Source organism: Choloepus didactylus, chromosome 1 (assembly GCF_015220235.1).
Source record: "Choloepus didactylus isolate mChoDid1 chromosome 1, mChoDid1.pri, whole genome shotgun sequence".
NCBI lineage: Eukaryota > Metazoa > Chordata > Mammalia > Pilosa > Megalonychidae > Choloepus > Choloepus didactylus.
In genome coordinates this window covers 190,601,429-190,621,754 of record NC_051307.1, presented here as the reverse complement: position 1 = coordinate 190,621,754, position 20,326 = coordinate 190,601,429, and the positions used below count along the sequence as shown (strand labels likewise).

Here is a 20,326-nt window from a genome sequence, read left to right as displayed (position 1 = left end):
CTCCAGCCACCTCACCTTGTACCATTCCTTAAACACATCAGCATGCTTCCACTTCAGGGCCTTTTGCTCTTGCTGTTCCCTCTGCTTAGAACAAACTTCCTGCAGTTAACCATATCATTTACTTCGTCTCCCTCAGGTCTTTCCTTCAAAAGTCACTTTCTCAGTGAGGCTTTCCCTGACCTATTTAAAACTGCACCCCCACCTCCATCACTGGCAATCCCTAATCCCTTTCCCTGCTTTATTTTTCTCCTTCACCACCAACAGATTACAAATTTCATGAAGGCAGGGAATTTTGTCTGTTTGCTTCACTGCTGTTTGTCCAGCATCTAGAACAGTGCCTGGCACATAATAGGAGATCAATAAATATTGGTTGAATAGTTTAATCAATGAAGTAATGGAATATATTTTCAAAAAAAAACATTGCTTGCTTGGGACAGAAAAAAAATAAAAGTACCCAGTCTTCATGGGCATTACCTCATTATTACTATCATAAGCATTAATATTTATTGAGCACTTAACTCGTGTAGTAAATACTATGTTAAGCACTTTCTTTACTCACGTTTCTTTTTTCATCTTATTCTCATGATAACCCCATGATTAGTATCCCTATCTTATAAGTGAGTAAAAATATGACTTAGGTCATTGAATTAGTAAAAGCAAGCCTAGAAACCAGAACTACATGAGGTTTGAAAATCATGCTCTTAACTAGTAGGCAAACTGCCCCTTCACAGTAAAGCTAACACTTTTTAATTGATTACTATGTGTCAAGTTAAATTGTTTATCTGCAATATTAACTAATTTAATCCACAAACATTAAAAAAAACAAAAACCCAAGGCCATTTTTAGTTGCCTATCCAACATACAATTTCCCCTTACTCTTTAACAAGAGAGCCCTGACCTATTTTGTTTGAAGTAACAATGCAGCCAGCTAAAAAAGTTTATTTTTCAGCCTCCCTTGCAAAATGGCCAAATTACACAGTCGTGGTCAATAAAATAGAAACGGAAGTTGTGCCAGTTTGAATGTACTATGTCCCCCAAACGCCATTATCTTTGATGTAATCTTGTGTGGGCAGACCTATCAGTGTTAATTAGATCGTAATTCTTTGAGTGTTTCCATGGAGATGCACTCCACCCAACTGTGGGTGATGAATGATTGGATAATTTCCATGGAGGTGTTGACCTGCTCATTCAGGGTGGGTTTGAATTAAATTACTGGAGCACTATATAAGATCAGACAGAAGGCACAAGCTGCTACAGCCAAGAGCGATGCTTTGAAGAAAGCACAGGAGCTGCAGATGAGACACAGTTTGAAGATGGCAAGCAGACTCTTGCTCTGGAGAAGCTGAGAGAGGACAAATATCCCAAGTGCAACTAAGAGGGACATTTTTGAGGAACTGCAGCCTAGAGAGGAACATCCTGGGAGAAAGCCATTTTGAAACCAGAACTTTGGAGCAGACACCAGCCACGTGCCTTTCCAGCTAACAGAGGTCTTCCAGACACCATTGGCCATCCTCCAGTCAAGGTACCCGATTGCTGATGTGTTACCTTGGATACTTTATGGCCTTTAGACTGTAACTGTGTAACCAAATAAACCCCCTTTTATAAAAGCCAATCTATCTCTGGTGTTTTGCATTCCGGCAGCATTAGCAAACTAGAACAGAAGTCATTAAGTTAGACTTCCAAAAAACTTTTTTTAAAAAACAAAACAAAGCAAAACACCTTTTGAAAGGAAGCCATCTCCGCTGCCTTTGGTCATTTTGCTATAGTCTTCCTACCTGGAACATAATCATGTGGCTAGCGGTGGAACAACTATCCTGCAACTATGAGAATGAGAGTCACATGCTAAGTGTGGCAGAGGGACAAACTAGGAGCCTGGGTCCCTGATGGCACCTAGACTGCCAGCTCCAGTCTTCTTATTATATATTTCCATTTTTCATTACATGCAGCCAAATTCAATCTCAATCTGATGAGGGATTGTTGACCCAATGTTGGCCTCACTGAATATATCACTATAGCTAAGTCTCCCAGTCAGAGGAAAGATACATTAACTATTAAGCAGCACTCTATTAAAGAACATGCAGTCCATTTCAATTCTTTCCTTCTAGCTATTCTATTACCCTAGCAACTAAGAAAAAGAAAATTATAAAGATTCAGTACTCATAATCCTTTGTTAAATTCCATCTTGTCCGTTGCTACCCTTTCCTCTAGTTTAATCACTTTCCCAATCTTCAGGGATGCCTAGGCAGTGACCACCCTAACATGTTCATGTTGAAAAGGAGTGTCAACTTTATGAGCAAAGGGGACACATCTAGTTGATGTTCTTGAGGAGGTTATTGCCTCTGGGTTTTGGTACCCAGCTGGAACAGCAGCACTCAAAAGGATTTAAGTCTCTGAAGAATAAACTTAGTGCGTGAAACTTTTACAGAGTCCAGGTATTCTTTAATGGAAACCACTATTTTTTAAGACCTCAAAATATGTGGCCAGTGAACAATTAATAAAAAGGAGAGGGGAGAACAGATATAAAACTAGTGGATTGCCTTCACAAAGTGTCAATGCTAGGAGTATCACACCTTACCAAAAACAGATCTTAAAGAATAGTTTTCCAATCCTAGTCTGAGGTAAATGGTAAACATTTTTTGAGGTTTCCAAGATAAATGACAATAAAAGCCTCATGACAGTCCTTGCCAGACTGGTTTCTCTCTTTGCTGTCAAACTGTATTGTTGGCAAGACCATGGGTGGCAGGGCCCTACAGATGTACTACCATATCCAGTGTAAATTCCTGAATCCATCTAAACTTGAATGAGACCTGGAAGTAAGAAAAAAAATGATGCATTGATGTTCCAATAAGCATTAAAACAGATTAAAAATATTTTAAGTGTTACAAGATTACAAATCACACAGTATTTCATATTTTGTGATAATATCAAAAACTGGGAAATCTAAGGACGGGAAAGAGGAAAAAAAGAAAAGTCAAAGACAAAAACAACTATCATTTTATGAAGTATTTAATGAGTTAAACACTTTCCACAAATAATTGCACTTAATCCACACAACAGCCCCAATGACATGGGTATTATTATCTTCACTTTAGAGATGAAAAGCTGACACTAAAACCAGTTATATAATTTGCCCAAGATCACAGAGCTAGTAAGAGGTAAAGTCAGGATTTGATCACAGGTTAGTCTAAGCCCAAAGCCAACACTCGCAACACAGCTACTTCAACACATGTCTTCTAATAAACGAACAACATCTGGACAGAAATTCCAACACAATATAAGGGCTAGGAAGGAGCTCAAAAACACTGAAAAGATGATGGTGAGAATACTAGCCCTAGTTACAAAAAATCATAATGAAAGAATTTCAAATCTTGCTAAAGTATGCTTAAGATGATACAATAATTATTTAAAAGGAAGTCCTCTGAATTCCCAGTCTGTCTGCATTTAATGTTTCTAGGAAGAGATGTTTCTTTTCCCTATAGGTTTTTACCAGAAAATGGGAGGCCAAAACACAATGAGAAAAACAACTAACCCCACAAATAACATAGTGTTGAGTAGCACATGTGAAAAACTTACCATTCAAATAAATGTACACACTTTGAATTGGAGGTAGAAAACATTACAATGATTTCCTTGGAATACAAACTTTTGAAAACAAAAGTTTAACCTCAAAACTCTCTTTTCTAGTCTCCAATCATTTGTTTCCTGGAAATTTTAGTGTAATCTGAAGAGATAACAAAGGTTCATTTTGAAATCTATGGCTTATTACAAAATACTATATTCCAAGCATTTTGATATGGAAGCAAAGTTAGAACACACTACTTTATCGACCCTTGCTACTTGTACTAGGTTGTAGTTCAGAGAATAATTACTTTTTTCTCCCTAGTGGGAGAATGAGGTGAGAGAGAAGATGGAAGGATGAAGAACTTTCAGGAGCTTACTAATGAAAGGGAGAATACTAAAAAATTACAAAATAGGATACACATAAAAGAACAAATTCTACTACATCAAGAAAGGTCATCTACAAAGTTTCTGCACCTATCAGATTTTTTCATTCTAAGTATATGTTCCTTAATCTATGGAACTATGACCACCATCTTCCAGTTTATCCCCCCAAATCAATCAAATGCAGATGCAGGAAAAGGATCCTGAATTAGGTGACAGAAGAGTTGGACTCCAGTATTGGCCCTACTTAGCTCTGACTTTAGGCTGTCATTTTACTGCTCTCTGTCTGCAAAATACTGATTCATCTTACCTCACACCATACATAAAAATTAACTCAAAATCATCACAGACCTAACTGTAAGAGTTAAAACTGTAACACTAAGAAGAAAATGTAGGAAAAAATCTTTGTGATCTTGGGTTAGGGAAAGCCTTCTTAGATACAACAAAAGTACAATCAATAAAAGAAAAGATTAAAAATTAAACTTCCTCAAAATTCAAAACATTGGCACTTCAAAAGACAACATTAAGATAATGAAAAGACAAGCTACAGACAGGAAGAAAATATTTAGAATCACAGATCTGATAAAGGACTCATATCCAGAATATATATACATATCTGTAACTCAAGACAAACAACCCAATGGGCAATCCAAATGAGCAAAAGACATGAACAGACATTTCAACAAAGAATATACACAAAAGGCTAATAAATGAGCAGAGGAAAAGATGTTCACCATTAATGTCATAAGGGAAATGCAAATCAAAACTTTAATGAGAAGGACTGTGGGAAGGCGGCAAAGTAGGAGCTCCAGAAATCAGTCCCTCCACCAGAACTATTAAACACAGGCAGGAAACATTTGAATCAACTATTTTGAAACTCAGTAGTCTAGTGGAACACTATACAGCATCCAGGGAAGACTGGGAGGAAGAGGTGGGTAAATTAGAGTAATTATCAGTAAACTGCTCTCTCCATGCAGTTACTGGAGCCCATTCGCACTCTCACGGCAGACAGCAGTGGGGTCCAGCACCTGGCATAGCTCAAGGGTGCCAGAAAGGGACATAAAAATCCACTTTCCCAAGATGCGGGATGGGCACAGGCCAATTGCTGATCAAGGCTTCTGATTAGCTACTTCAGGTTACTGGAGGCCTGGCTCTGAGGGTGGCCATTATTCCAACCCACCCTAAACAAAGGTGGTGGAAAAGACTTAAAGACATTATGCTTCCTCAGAATTATGGAGGAGGACAGCTGGTAAACTGCATTTGCTGGGCAGGTCAAGAAAATGCAGCCTTGGGGAGTATACAAAAAATTGTTGGCATGCTCTCTGGATCTCCTTCAACCCCTCTCCAGGGTGGTTTGGAGCCAGCCAGCTCTCCCTTTGTGGCTTCCTGGCCTTGTTCCAGCTGAGAAAGAGTGACTTGGGAAACTCCTCTACAGCATGCCCCCACCCCCACCCCCTCCCAGAATTTACCCTCTAGGCAAAAGCAGCTTGAGACAATGGAAGCAATATAATGGCAACAGTTTGGGGCAAAGGCTTACCTGCTTTAAGACCAGCAGTGGAACATCCAGGAGAAGGAGGTCTGTCTCCTGGGAAGCAGAGGAGGCATTCAAACTCCTGTAAACAGGGGAACTCCTAAGGCCACTAGCAAGCACAAGTCCAGGACAAGACACAGACCCAGAAAAGACAGGGGGGAGCACTTTGCATATGCCTTGGGCAGCCTTCCTCATAGGAAGGCTAACACTGAAGAAAATATGTCTTATCACCAGCTGGTTACAGATCAAGAAATAGACATCTCAAGTAATCACAGAGTTAACATTTTAAAATTCTAAAATATACAGCCTGCAGCAAAAGACTACAAAACAAAGAAACAGGAAATGATGGCCCACCCAAAGGAAGAAAATAAAAATCCAGAAAACATCAATGAAGATCAGATTGGGATACAAGACAAAGACTTTCTAAAAATGATCTTCAATATGCTCAAGGAGATGAAGGAAAGGACTAAAGAATAAAAGGAAAACAATCAATGAACAACATGAGAATCTCAATAAAGATAGAGAAATTTCAAACAGGAACCAAACAGAACTACTAGAGTTGAAGAACCACAATAACTGAAATGAAAAATCCCCAGGAAGGTTTCAAGAGCAGATTGGAGCTGGCAAAAGAAAGAATCAGCAAATTAGAAGACAAGACAATTGAAATGAGTCAGGCTGAGAAGTGAGAGAAAAAAGAATTATAAAAAGTAAATCTGGCCTAAGAAACCTTTGGAACAGCATCAAGTATAGCAATATATGCACTATGGGGGTCCCAGAAGAAAAAGAAAGAGAGAAAGGGGCAGGAGGAATATTCAAAGAAATAATGTCAGAAAACCTCCCAAACTTAACAAAATATGTGAATATGCATATCCAAGAAGCCTAGAAAACACAAAACAGAATAAACTTGAAGAAAAAATGCCCCATCACATACTGATCAAACTGTCAAATGCTATGGACAAGGAGGGAGTTCTGAAAGCTACAGAAGAAAAGCAACAAGTTACTTGACAGGGTATCCCAATTAGATGAAGTTCTGATTTCTCATTAGAAACCATGGAGTAAGAAAGTACTAGGTTGAAAAACTTAAAAGTGCTGAAACAAAACAACTGCCAACCAAGAATTTTAAATCTAGCAAGATGTTCTTTCAAAAATAAGGGAGTCTGTTCAAAGATTGATTGTGGCAATAAACACACAACTATATGATGATACTGTAAACAACTGATTGTACACTTTGGAGGATTGTATGTTATGTGACTATATCTCAATAAAATTGCACTAAAAAAATAAAAATAAGGGAGTTATTAAGATATTCCCAGATAAACAACAGCGTTCATCACCACGAGACCTGCCCTACAAGCAGTGCTAAAGGGAGTTCTTCAAACTGAAAGAAAAGGACACTGGACAGTGGTTCAAAGTGGCATAAAGAAATGAAGACCACCGGTAAAGGTAACCATTTGGGTAATTATAAATGCCAGCACTACTGTATTACATATTTTGGTATATAACTCCCCTTCTTACATGCTACAGGTGCTAAAAAGCAAATGTATAGAAATAATGACAAACCTTTTTGGACATACAATGTAAAAAGATATTATTTGTAACAAATACAAAAAAAAATGTGAGGAGACGGGGGGAGAGGTATAGGAATAGTGTATGGGTATGCTATTGGAGTCAAATTGGTGTAAAACCAAATATGATTGTTATATATTTAGGATGTTAAGTTTTAATTCTGTGGTAACCACAAGGAAAATATAGGAAAAATATATTCAGACAGAAATAGGAACGCAATATGGTACAATACAAAAATCAAAGAAATATGAAAGTAGGCATTAATGAAGGATTGAGGGATAAACAGTAAATACTGAAATGTTAGAATAAAGTTCTGCAATATCAATAGTGACTTTAAATGTAAATGGATTAACTCTCCAGTCAAAAGGCAGTGATTCGCAGAATGGGTAAAAAAACATTACCCAACTATATGCTGTCTACAAGAGACTCACATTAAATTCCAAAAGATAAGCAGGCTGAAAGTGATAAAATGGAATATATATATATATATATATATATATATATATATATATATATATATATATAAAACGTGCAAGTAGTAACCAAAAGAGATCTGTAGTAGCTACACTAATATCAGATACAACAGACTTAAAGTCAAAAACTTTAACAAGGCCCAAAGACATTATCACATACTGATAAAGGGGTCAACTGAATGGGAAAACATAATTATAAATACATATGCAGCAGAGTTCCAAAATACATGCAGCAAATACTGACAGAACTGAAGGAGCAACAGATGGTTCTATATTAATAGAAGGAGACTTTAATGCACCATTTCTTTAATGGATAGAACATCTAGACAGATCAATAAAGAAATACAAAACTTGAATGATACTCTGAACTTACTAGACCTAACACATATATAGTGTACTTCACCCAACAACAGATTATACATTTGTCTTGAGTGCACATGGATCGTTCTCCAGGATAGACTATATCTTAGGTCAAAAAACAAGTCTCAATAAATAAAAAAACATTGAAATCATATAGTGTATCTTCTCTGACCACAATGGAATGAAGCTAGAAATCAACAAAAGAGGGAGAAGTAAAAATTCAAACACGTGGAAATTAAACAACATACTCTTAAACAACCAATGGATTAAAGAGGAAATCACAAGCGAAATTAGGAAATGTCTTGAAGCAAACAAAAATTAAAATACAACATACCAAAATGCAAATTTATAGCTCTAAATGCTTACATTAAAAAAGAAGAAAGACTTCAAAACAGAGATCTAACCTCAAAACTGGAAGAACTAGAAAAAGAAGAGCATACTAACAGCAAAGCAAGCAGACAAAAGGAAAAAAACAAAGCTTAGAGTGGAGATAAATGAAATACAGAATTAAAAAACAATAGAATCAACAAAATCAGAGGTTAGTTCTTTTGAAAATATGAATAAAATTGAAAAATCTTTAACTAGACTAAGCAAAAGAGAAGACACAAATGAGTAAAATCAGAAATGAAAAGGGGGACAGGACTACCCACCCACTGAAATGAAAAGGAATATAAGAGGACACTAAGAACAACTGTACACCAATAAAATTAGATAGCTTAGATGAAATGGACAAATTCCTAGACACAAACTACCTATACTGACTCAAGAAGAAACAGAAGATCTCAACAAACAAATTAACTAGTAAAGAGATTGAATTAGTCATGAAAAATCACCCAATAACAACAACAAAAAAGCCCAGGAAAAAAAGCTCAAGACCAGAAGGCTGATCAAAGGGATTCTACCAAAGATTCCAAGAAGAAATGAACACCAATCCTGCTCAAACTGTTCCAAAATATTGAGGAGGGAATGGCCACCACCCTAGTTCTAACCCTGCCTCAGGAACACTCCTTAATTCATTCCACAAGGCTGATACCACCCTCATACCAAATTCAGATAAATATAATACAAGAACAGAAAATTACAGACCAATATACTTGCAAAAACCCTCAACAGAATTCTAGCAAACTGAATCAACAGCACATTAAAAGACTTAAACACCATGATGAAATGAGATTTATCCCAAGTATGCAAGCATGGTTCAACATAAGAAAATCAATTAATGTAATACACCACATTAACAGAGTCAAAGTAAAAACATAAGATCATCTTGATTAATGCAGAACAGACATTTGACAAAATCCAGCTCCGCTTCTTGACAAAAATACTTACAAAACTAGGAATACAAGGAAAGTTCCTCAATATGATAAAGGGCATATATGAAACACCCATAGCAAACATTCTACTTAATGGTGAAAGAGTGAAAGCTTTCCCTCTAAGATCAGAAAAAAGAAAAAGATGCTCACTGTCACCACTGTTACTCAACATTGTACTTGAAGTTCTAGCCAGAGCAATTAGATAAGAAAAAGATGACATGACCTGTGAGCAGCCACCTTCCGGATTTGGCCTAGTAGACAAGCTGCAGCCTGCCCTTGAGTTCCCCCCGCCCATCGAGTGGTGCCAAGATGGCGCCCACATCCTGCTTCCGGCTTCTGATGTATGTAACCACCCGCTGTATTCACCAATCATGCTTGTGTGCGTGGCGTTAGCCCATTGGATACACGCAAGGTTTATAAGAAAGTTCCCGGGCAAAGCTCGGGGAGACAGCCCACAAGGAGCCGTACCTGACGGCCGCATCGAGGTTGTTCTCCCCCGAGGTGTCTCGCCCCGGGTGGAACCTGTAAAGATGATGATTGCCTAGTCCCATTAAAAGTTTATCTGCTTTACCACCGCGAGTCCTGAGTGATCACAAGTGCTCCGGGTAAGACGTTGTCCGCACCCTCTCTCCCCTTATCTCTCTGGTCCCCATCGCCGGCCGACCGAGGACTCGAGGCGGGGCGGAGAAGCGCCGGACAAGTGGTGGCCCGTACGGGGACCTTCGAACCCGCGACCTCATTTGCGTTCCCCTCGCCCCGACGGAGACGTGCTCCCGGGATCCGTGGTTTGACCTCCGCGACTGATCACCGCGAGAAGGTAAGCACCCCCTTTCCATACGAGGACTAGGGCCCGTGGGCGTTCAGGTAGCCCCGGGGACTCGGAAGAGCTCTCCGAGTGATTACAAGACAGTGCCGGCTGCAAGCATGGGGCAGTCCGGGAGTTCACCCCTACTAACCCCCTTAAAGACCCTTTTGAAACAGTGGGGTATCTCAGTTAAGAGAAGCTCTCTCCAGCGATTTTTTGATGATGTGGCCACTTTTGCCCCCTGGTTTCCTTGTTCTGGCAGCCTTAATCTGCCCTCTTGGATGAAACTTGGTCGTGATATAGACCGAGCGCGCCAAACGGGTGTCTGTTTGGACCCGATTCTAGTCCTTATATGGGAGACTGTTCGTGCAGTACTTGAGTTAGAATCAGCCACAGGCCTAACTACGCCTACCGCCTTGTTGCAGGCGCGACATGCACTCCAAGAGGCTCAGTCTGTTTCATCTGCGGAGGGCTCCCATAAGGGCAAGCCGCCGGAGTCGAGTGCTAGTTCTGATAATTCTGACTCAGAATCTGAAAGTGAGGCAGATGAAGGGCCGGAAGCGCCTCCGCTGATTGACCTAGAGGGGCCTCCTGTCTCACCCACGCGGCCCTCCGCCCCACCAGCAACGGCTGCTGCGCCTCAGAGGATGCACCTGCATCCGGTGGATGGTTTCAGCGGTTCCGTAAAGGGCCCTTATAGAGGGCTCCCTCTGGCGGACATGCCGAGTACATACCCTAACCTTCCCGCGCAATGCCCAGAATCCCCACCCGACTACGCGGACCCTCCGCACCCTTCACCCAATAGGAGGCATTTTTGGAGGTGGAGCCCTTTTACCACATTCAGACCTTTTGGCGTTCTTGGCGGCTACCGACCGCTGCTCAATGAACCCGAACCAGCCTCCGAGATGTTCCCAGTCATTATCAATCAGCAAGCTCGTAATCATGAACCCTATGATTACAAGCTCTTGAAGGAGCTGAGGCAAGCCGTCCATCAGTACGGCCCTAACGCCCCTTACACCCTGAATATGGTTGAAAACCTCTCCGCCCTAAATCATACACCTGCAGATATCCTTCAGCTGGCTCGCTCTTGCTTGCCTCCTGGCAGGTTTATCGATTGGAAGGCGTGGTTTGAGGAGTTAGCTGAGGAACAAGCCGCAAGAAACGCTGTGGCAAGGCACGGCGGGTGGAATGCGGATATGCTTTTAGGGAAAGGTGCTCACGCCCAGAATCAGACAGGATACCCCCAGGAGGTTTATGCCCAAATTTTTCGCTGTTTCATAGGGGCTTGGAAAAAATTGACAGGGGAAGGAGAGGCGCAGGCTTCGCTTAGCGGCATACACCAGGGTCCCACAGAACCTTTTGTAGATTTTGTAGCGAAAATGCAGACTGCGGCTGAGAGGATTTTCTCAGATCCAATGGTTGCAGAAACTGTGGTTAAGCAGATGATTTTTGAGCAATGCAATAAGGAGTGCAAGGTTATCCTGGCACAGAATAAGGGAAAGAGCTTGACAGAGTGGGTTCGGCTTTGCAGGGACGCTGGCAGCCCGTTAACTAATGCGGGGCTGGCTGCTATGTTAGCCAGCTCCTTACAAGTAAACACAAAGGACCCCAGAGCTTTAGAGGTAAAGCCAAAAAGATGCTATGGCTGTGGCCAGTCTGGGCATTTTAAGAGAGACTGCCCCAATAAAGATCAACCGCCTGCCGTTCAGCACCTCCGCGGGCCACGTGCAGTCACTAGGCTGTGTGGCCGCTGCCACAAGGGGCCTCACCGCGCCGAGGACTGTAAGTCAGTCTTCAATGCGCAAGGAGTACGCCTTTCTGGTCGTCCTGAGCAAGATTCAAAAAACGGGCAGGGGGGGTCCACCCTTGCGGTGGGCCCCCAAACACACCAACGGACGATGCGGCCCCCATCCAGACCCGCGCATCTCCCGGATCAGCAGGATTGGACCTCCGTGCCACCTCCGGGCTCGTGCTAACCCCAGCTATGGGAGTCCAATTGGTGGGGACCTCTTTCAGGGGGCCCCTTCCAGTAGGAACCGTGGGGCTTATATTAGGGAGAGCATCCATAGCGTTAAGAGGATTAACAATTGTGCCAGGTGTTGTAGACTCAGATTTCACGGGTAATGTCCAGGTTATGGTGCAGTCTCGGCAGGGCACTCTGGTCATTGCAGAGGGCGATAGGTTGGCACAGCTTCTGCTCTTGCCCAGCCTGCATTCAGTCTTTCCAAGCAAGCCAGGACAGAGGGGGAATAAAAGATTTGGGTCCTCCGGAGAAGTTTTTGAGGGTCTTCAGATGTCCCTAGAGTCTCGACCCATGCTGACTCTTAAAGTACAAGGCCGAGCCTTCCTAGGTCTGTTAGATACTGGAGCCGATAGGTCGATTATAAGACAGCAAGATTGGCCCCCCGCTTGGCCAACGAACCAAGCGGAAGACACCATCAGAGGGATCGGCCAAATCTCAGCGCCCATGGTGAGCGCCATTACTCTCCATTGGGAGGATGAGGAAGGGCATCAAGGCAGTTTTCAGCCTTATGTGCTGGCCCTGCCTGTTTCGTTATGGGGAAGAGATATTCTAGCTCAAATGGACGTGACTTTAACCACTGGTTACTCTCCAACTTCTAAACAGTTGCTGAATAGAATGGGATATGTCCCGGGCAGGGGGCTGGGAGCCTCCTTGCAAGGGCGCGTGAAGCCCATTCAGGCTGACTCTAACCCCGGTAGACAAGGCCTGGGTTTTTCCTAGGGGCCACTGAGGGTGCATACCCGCCTACACCTATAAAGTTAACATGGAAAGTTAAGGCTCCAGTCTGGGTACCTCAGTGGCCCTTACCTCAGGAAAAACTTTCAGCATTGCATGCTTTGGTGTCAGATCAGTTGGAGAGGGGGCACATCGTCCCTTCCACGTCACCCTGGAACACCCCTATCTTCGTCATCAAAAAGAAATCAGGTGCGTGGAGGCTTTTACATGATTTGAGGGCCATAAATAGTTGCATGGAGCCTCTAGGACCTGTCCAGATGGGGTTGCCCCTTCTCTCAACTCTGCCGGAGCGGTGGCCTGTTGTTGTCATAGACATTAGAGATTGCTTCTTTTCTATCCCACTTCACCCTGAGGATGCCTCAAAATTTGCTTTAAGACAGACAACGGCCCGGCTTACGTTAGCAAAGCTTTTCAAAAGTTTTGTGATGTTATGGAAGTTAACCTAAAACACGGCATCCCATACAACCCTCAGGGGCAGGGTGTCATCGAGAGAGCGCATAGGACCATTAAAGAACTATTGCAAAAGCAAAAGGAGGGAATAGGTCATGGTCTGTCCCCCAGGGCCCAATTGTCTGCCGCCCTATTTACATACAATTATTTAAATGAAAACGCATCAACCATGACGCCTGCCCTACAACATACCACCCCAGGTCCTCCGCATAGAGGCCTGGTCCGTTGGAGGGATGTTCTGTCGGGGCAATGGAAAGGTCCTGACCCAGTGCTCAGCTGGGCCAGAGGCTCTGTTTGTGTCTTTCCCCAGGAACCAGGACGCCAACCAGTGTGGGTACCGGAGAGATTGGTGAGAACCGTGCAGTCGCCTGAGAACACCAAAGAACTGCAGCCTGACGGGTCGTTAAACCCCCAACGTGACCTGTTGGATCCAGTCCTCAACTCGCGTGATGAGCGGTCAAATGATGTCGACGGTGTCGACCACTCCCCAGCAGACCGGGAAGAGGGCCAGGAATATTGACCTTTTTTCCCTCCTGGTTCTCTTGGCCTAATCTGACCAATTGGGTTCTTCTTGCTGTGGGGTTATTAGTAGGTTTGATCATTGTTAAGAGTTTGCTGGAGCGTTTGTTTCAAAGACAACAGCAATTACGTGTTACCGCCATGATGGCCATGTCCTCTGCCTGTAACCCTCCTGATAACTATAGTCCCTCTGCCCAGCACCCATCCCAACCACTCGAAGCTGGGCATTCGGGGGTAAGGTTCGCAGCTAAGTATATGAAAAAATCTCGTATATAAACATTCGGTACCAGTGGCCCTAATTTTTGTCTCAGGTGGACCTCTTACGCAGAGTCCTAGTTGTGGCCAGACGGGACCCTTGGCGTTTGCACAGAGGCTCCTAGTGACGCCCTCGGCACTGGCTACCTTCTCCTAATTCTCCTGTCCCCCAGTTGCGAGACTGAGTACTGCAAGGAGGGCCACGTGGTTTCCGGCTCACGGGTTCTCCGGTCTCTATATGAAGTGAGCATTCTGGTCGGTGCCAGAGGTCCCACCTTGGTATGGCCGGGACCTAGTCCAGACTCCCCAAAGCACCAAAAAATACGTTGTGGGCCATCTTAGTCCACGGGAGCACATTCATCACTGGAGACACTGGGGCATAAAAAACAAAAAAGGGGGAGATGTGAGCAGCCACCTTCCGGATTTGGCCTAGTAGACAAGCTGCAGCCTGCCCTTGAGTTCCCCCCGCCCATCGAGTGGTGCCAAGATGGCGCCCACATCCTGCTTCCGGCTTCTGATGTATGTAACCACCCGCTGTATTCACCAATCATGCTTGTGTGCGTGGCGTTAGCCCACTGGATACACGCAAGGTTTATAAGAAAGTTCCCGGGCAAAGCTCGGGGAGACAGCCCACAAGGAGCCGTACCTGACGGCCGCATCGAGGTTGTTCTCCCCCGAGGTGTCTCGCCCCGGGTGGAACCTGTAAAGATGATGATTGCCTAGTCCCATTAAAAGTTTATCTGCTTTACCACCGCGAGTCCTGAGTGATCACAAGTGCTCCGGGTAAGACGTTGTCCGCACCCTCTCTCCCCTTATCTCTCTGGTCCCCATCGCCGGCCGACCGAGGACTCGAGGCGGGGCGGAGAAGCGCCGGACAATGACCCTACACAGAAACTCCTGAAAAATCCACAGTAAAGTTCCTACAGCTAATACATGAACTTAATTAAGTGGTGTAGTACAAGATCAACACCCCAAAATCAGTAGTGTTTCTACATGTTAGTAATGAACAATTAGAAGAAATCAAGAAATGTCCATTTACAATAGCAACTAAAAGAATAAAATATTTAGGAATAAATCGAACCAAGATGTAAAGGATTTGTACACAGAAAACTACAAAATATTGCTAAAAAAAAAATCAAAGAAGACTAACATAAATGGAAGGTCATTCCGTGTTCATGGATTGGAAGACTAAATATTGTTAAGATGTCAATTCTACCCTAAGCAATTTACAAATTTAACACAATCACAATCAAAACTCCAACATCCTTTTTTGCAGAAATGGAAAAGCCAACCATCAAATTTTATATGGGAAGGTAAGGGGCCTGAATAGCAAAGTCATCTTGAAAAAGAATGAAATTGAAAGACTCACACTTCCCAATCTTAAATCTTATGCAAAGTCACAGTACTCAAAACAGCATGGTACCGGCACAAGGACACACACAGACTAATGGAATCAAATCCAGAGCTCAGAAATCAACACTCACATTTATGGTCAAGTTATTTTTGACAAGGGGGCAAAGACTACTCAACTGGGAGTCCCTTCAACAAATGGTGCTGGGAAAACTGGATCTACATTTGCCAAAGAATGAAGGTGGATTCCTACCTCACACAATATACAAAAATAATTCAAAATGGAGCAAAGACCTAAATATAAGAGCTAGAACTATAAAACTCCTAGAAGAAAATACAGGGAAGCATCTTCAGAACCTTGTGTTAGGAAATGGTTTCTTAGACTTTACATTCAAAGCATAAGCAACTAAAGAAAAAAATAAATAAATGGGACCTCCTTAAAATTTAAAACTTTTGTGCCTCAAAGGACTTTATCATGAAAGTAAGACAACAACCTACACAATGGGAGAAAATATTTGGAAACCACATATCCAATAAGGGTTTATTACCTAGAATATACAAAGAAATCCTTAAAATCAAGAACAAAAAGACAATCCAATTTAAAAATGGACAAAAGACTTAAATAGACGTTTCTCTAAGGAAGATATACAAATGGCCAAATAAGCATATGAAAAGATGCCCAAAATCATTAGCTATTAGGGAAATGCAAATCAAAACCACTTTGAGATACCATTTCACTCCCACTTGAATGGGTAAGGAAAATAACAAGTGTTGGAGAGAACGTGGAGAAACACATCGTTTTCTTACCTAATTGCTTGTGGGAATGAAAAATGGTGCAGCAGTTGTAGAAGACACTTTGGCAGTCCCTCAGAATGTTAAGTATAAAATTACCATATGACCAAGCAATCCCACTTCTGGTATATACCCAAAAGAAATGAAAGCAGAGAACCAAAAAATATTTGCACACTATGTTCACAACAGCATTATTCACAATTGCCAAAAGATGGAAGCAACTCGAGTGTCCATGAACCAATGAATAAACAAAATACAGTACATACACACAATGGAATATTATTCATCCATAAAAAAGGAATGAAGTTCTGATACTTGAGACAACATGGATGAACCTTGAAGACATTATGTTGAGTGAAATAAGCCAGACACAAAAGGATAAATATTGTATGATCTTAGCGATTTGAAATTATTAGAAAAACTCATAGAGTCAGAACCTGGAATATAGGTTACCAGGGGGTGGGGTAAGGATAGGGAATGGGAAGTTAAGGCTTAAAATGTACAGGGTTCCTACTTGGAATGTTGGAAATGTTTTGGTAATGGATGGTGGTGATGGTACCTAAACATTGTGAACACAATTAACAGCACTGAAATATATATCTGAATGTGATTTAAAGGGGAAATGTTGGATTATATATATGGTGACAGGATAAAAATTAAAAAAAAAAAAAAAGTCCATGGAACTACACCACAGAAACAGTGAACCCAAAGTTATATACCATGGACTACAGTTAAAGTACAATGGTAGAAATGTTCTATCATCAATTTTAAAAATATGTTTCACACCAGTGCAGGGTGTTGGTGTTGGGGTGGTATATGGGAATCCTGTATTTTGTGCATGATTGTTCTGTAAACCCACAACTTATCTAAAAAAAAAAAAAATTTTTTTTAAACCCTTAACGAGATAACACTTCGCACCCACTAAGATGGCTCTAATCAAACAGACAAACACTGGCCAGGATGTGGAGAAACAGGAACCCTCATACATCGCTAGGGGCAGTGTAAAATGGCTCAGACACTTTGAAAAACATTTCCGCAGTTTTCGAAAAGGTTAAACATAAATTTACCATACAACCCAGCGATTCCAACCCTGGTTATACCCCTAAGAAAAATGAAACATATTCACACAAAGACTTGTAAGTGATTGATCATAACAGCATATTCCTAATATGCCAAAAAAGCAGAAACAATCCAATGTCCATCAACTGATGAAGTCAATAAAAAAGAAAAACACACGGAAACAAACTACAACATGAATGAACCTATGCTAAGTGAAAGAAGCCAAACACAAAGGACTACATGATTTCATTTATATGAAATATCCAGAAAAGGCAAATCTATAGAAACAGAAAGTAAATTAGTATATTGTAATTAATATAGTGGTTGGCTGGGAATGGCAACAAGGAGTTATTACAAAGAGACATGAGACATCTTTTTGGAATGATGGAAGTATTGTAAAATTGTATTGTGCTGATGACTGAAGAACTCCACAAATTTACTGATTACTGAATTATACACTTAGAACAAGTAGATTTATGGTACATAAATTATACTTCAATAAAGCCTTTAAAAATGAAAAAATATACTAAGTGAAAGAAGATAAACACACAAAAGACCACATTTTATACGATTTCATTTACATGAAATGCCCAGAAAAGGGAAATCTATAGAGACAGAAAATAGATTAGTGGTGGGCTGGGGATGGGGATGGGAACAAGGATTAAATGTAAATAGGCACAAGAGATCGCACTGGAGTCATAAAAGTATTCTAAAACTGGATTATGGTGATGGTTGCACAACACAGCAAGTTTATTAAAAATCACTGAATTTTACACTTAAAATGGGTGAATTTTATGGTATTAAATAATACCCCAGTGAAGCTGTATTTAAAAATAGGGTGGTCAAACATTTTTTTGACTCATGGACCACTCTGAGAATCTGATGAAGACCAGCCCTATCCCACAGGACTGATAGACTCCTTGTGCCCACTTACAGACAACCTATGGGTCTGAGGATGCCATATTAATAAGTCACTAAACCTCTAGGGACCTTGCAACTCTGGAATTCTGTGCCACATCATCAGCAAAGGCTTTAAGAATAACCGCAACCACCCTCTTCATCCTAGAAAGATGTACATCCTACCAGAAAAAAAATGAAAATTCCTCTTCTAAAACGATTATAGGGAGCCCCTTTCTTTACTCTTCTGACATCATTCTGGAATCTCCCACTTAATCCCTTTCTTCAATGTGCCTCTGACTGCTTCAGAGCAATCAATTAAGACAGAGACCTAGCTAGCTGTCTTTAGAACCAACCAGTACATGTCAAAGAGCCAGGAAACAGCAAGGACACAGGCCCAGAAATGGCTTTAGGAAAGAGAAGGAAAAATAAGACATCTTTTCAGAGAAAACTTAGCCCAGACTTGTTTTAAAACAACAGCAAGTAAGGTAGGAAAAAAAAAAATTTGACAAAGTTTCTCTAAAACTCAGACACACTGCAATAAATACTCACACCCTCAAGGCTGCTAGGGAGTTTTTTTGCCAGTCTTTATTATAAAACTACATTTTGGACAGGATGCTGCTGATCTGGCAAAGCAGTTCAAGTTCTTTCCTTCAACATGCAGGGGTCTGTTCAAGTCAGCTGGACTGAACCTCTGTTTACCTAAACCCGCCCCCTTATGATTCCTAAGGCTTAGGGTTATCATCCAACAAATACTCCCCTTATCCCCAGTTTCCACATCCCCAGTCACTGTGCATCTCTGAGAATTACAACCCATGTTTGTCCATGTTTTGATCTCTAGCAACTGGTATTTCTGGACCCCCTTCAAATTCACTCCCCACACAGCAGACAGATCTATCAGATCATGTTAAGTACCTACTTGAAACCCTTCAATGACACTTAAAATAAAATTCCCCAAATCCTTACCATGGCTAAAAAGGTCCCTAAGATCTGGCCCCTCCCTTTACACCCCAATATCTCTGCTAGTCTTCTTTCAAGTCCTAAAACATACCAAGCTCTTTCCCTCCTCAGAGCCTCTGCACTTCCTAATGCCTCAGTAGGTAAAAATCTTCCAGGGGCTCATAAGGCTTACTTCTCCTCTTCTGTCAGGGCTCAACTTGAATGTCCTCGCCTCAAAAAAGAATTTTCCTTGAAATCACCTTAACGGGGTCTCCAGGTTATTCTCTATCAGAACATCTTGCTTATTTCCCTTTCTAGCATTTACCAAAGCTGTAATTTTTCCTCTTATGTCAACCTCTCCGACCAAAAATCAGTTCCAAGTCAGAAGTTCGTGACTACATTGCTCAGTGAGGTACCTGCAGCTCTATTTAAACAGGATTCCCAGCTCCACCCCAGCAATGCCTGGCACTTCGTGAGCACTCAAAGGCTCTAGCATGGGTGCAGGAATGAAGGAAAGTACCCTCTCCCACAATCCCAGAAATAAGGTTGTTGTGGCTACAATTCTAATACCCCATTTTTCACACATATCCCAAAAGACCTTTCCCATACCTGGGATTTTCTCTCTATATAAGACGTACCTGTCGTTGATGTTCAAACATCTGTCACTCTACAAATCTCTCGAGTTCCTCCAACCCCATCCCACCCCGCCTAACGGGCGCTCCTCTCAAGTCTCCCTCCCCGCGCTCCACAAACCCGCCGATTCACACAAACCCCCTGATCTCGCGAGCGTCCCACAAATTCCAGTGAGTCCGGAGCTCCCGGGGCTCCCACGGTCCCCACGTTCCCGCGTGCATCCGCCGCCTAGCGCGGCGCCACCCCCTCAGCAGCGCCTGCTCTCACCGATCACCTCCTGCAGCTCGTAGTCGTCCCTGTTGATGGACCAGGGCAGGGCACTCGAGTCCTCGGACATGACGGCGGCTGCGGCTCTCGATCCTCGCTCAAACTCGCTGCCCTCTCTTGTCTCCTCGCCGTGCCTGTCCCCACCCCCAACCGCCGCTGCCGCGTCCCCACCAACCGCCTCAGGAATAGCCACGGGTCGGACCGCGCCAGAGCGCGAAGTCACCGCGCAGCACAGCGGCGGGGGCTCGAACTCCACCGGACTTCGCCTCTTGCTTCTCCGCGTCAGGAAATCCTCCGCCCGAGCCAAGTCCCGGCCTCGGACTCAGTAGCTGCAGCAACAAGAGACTCGCCTGGGCCCAGCCCCTCCGTCCCGCCCTCCACCAGGGCCCCACGCACGGCCCAAACTTTCCCTTCTCC

The 20,326-nt window shown here is 42.6% G+C and overlaps 1 protein-coding gene across 2 annotated transcripts in view; it reads right to left on the bottom strand.

Moving 5' to 3' along the window:
* Positions 1-20,034, bottom strand: part of OXSR1 (oxidative stress responsive kinase 1) — a 136,916-nt gene extending 116,882 nt beyond the window's left edge. For both annotated transcript variants that reach the window (XM_037847373.1, XM_037847375.1), the window contains exon 1: positions 19,910-20,034. In XM_037847373.1, coding sequence (XP_037703301.1) covers positions 19,910-19,979 — 70 coding nt within the window. In that variant the 5' untranslated portion in view covers positions 19,980-20,034. The remainder of the gene's footprint in view (positions 1-19,909) is intronic.
* Between the last annotated feature and the right edge of the window lie 292 nt (positions 20,035-20,326).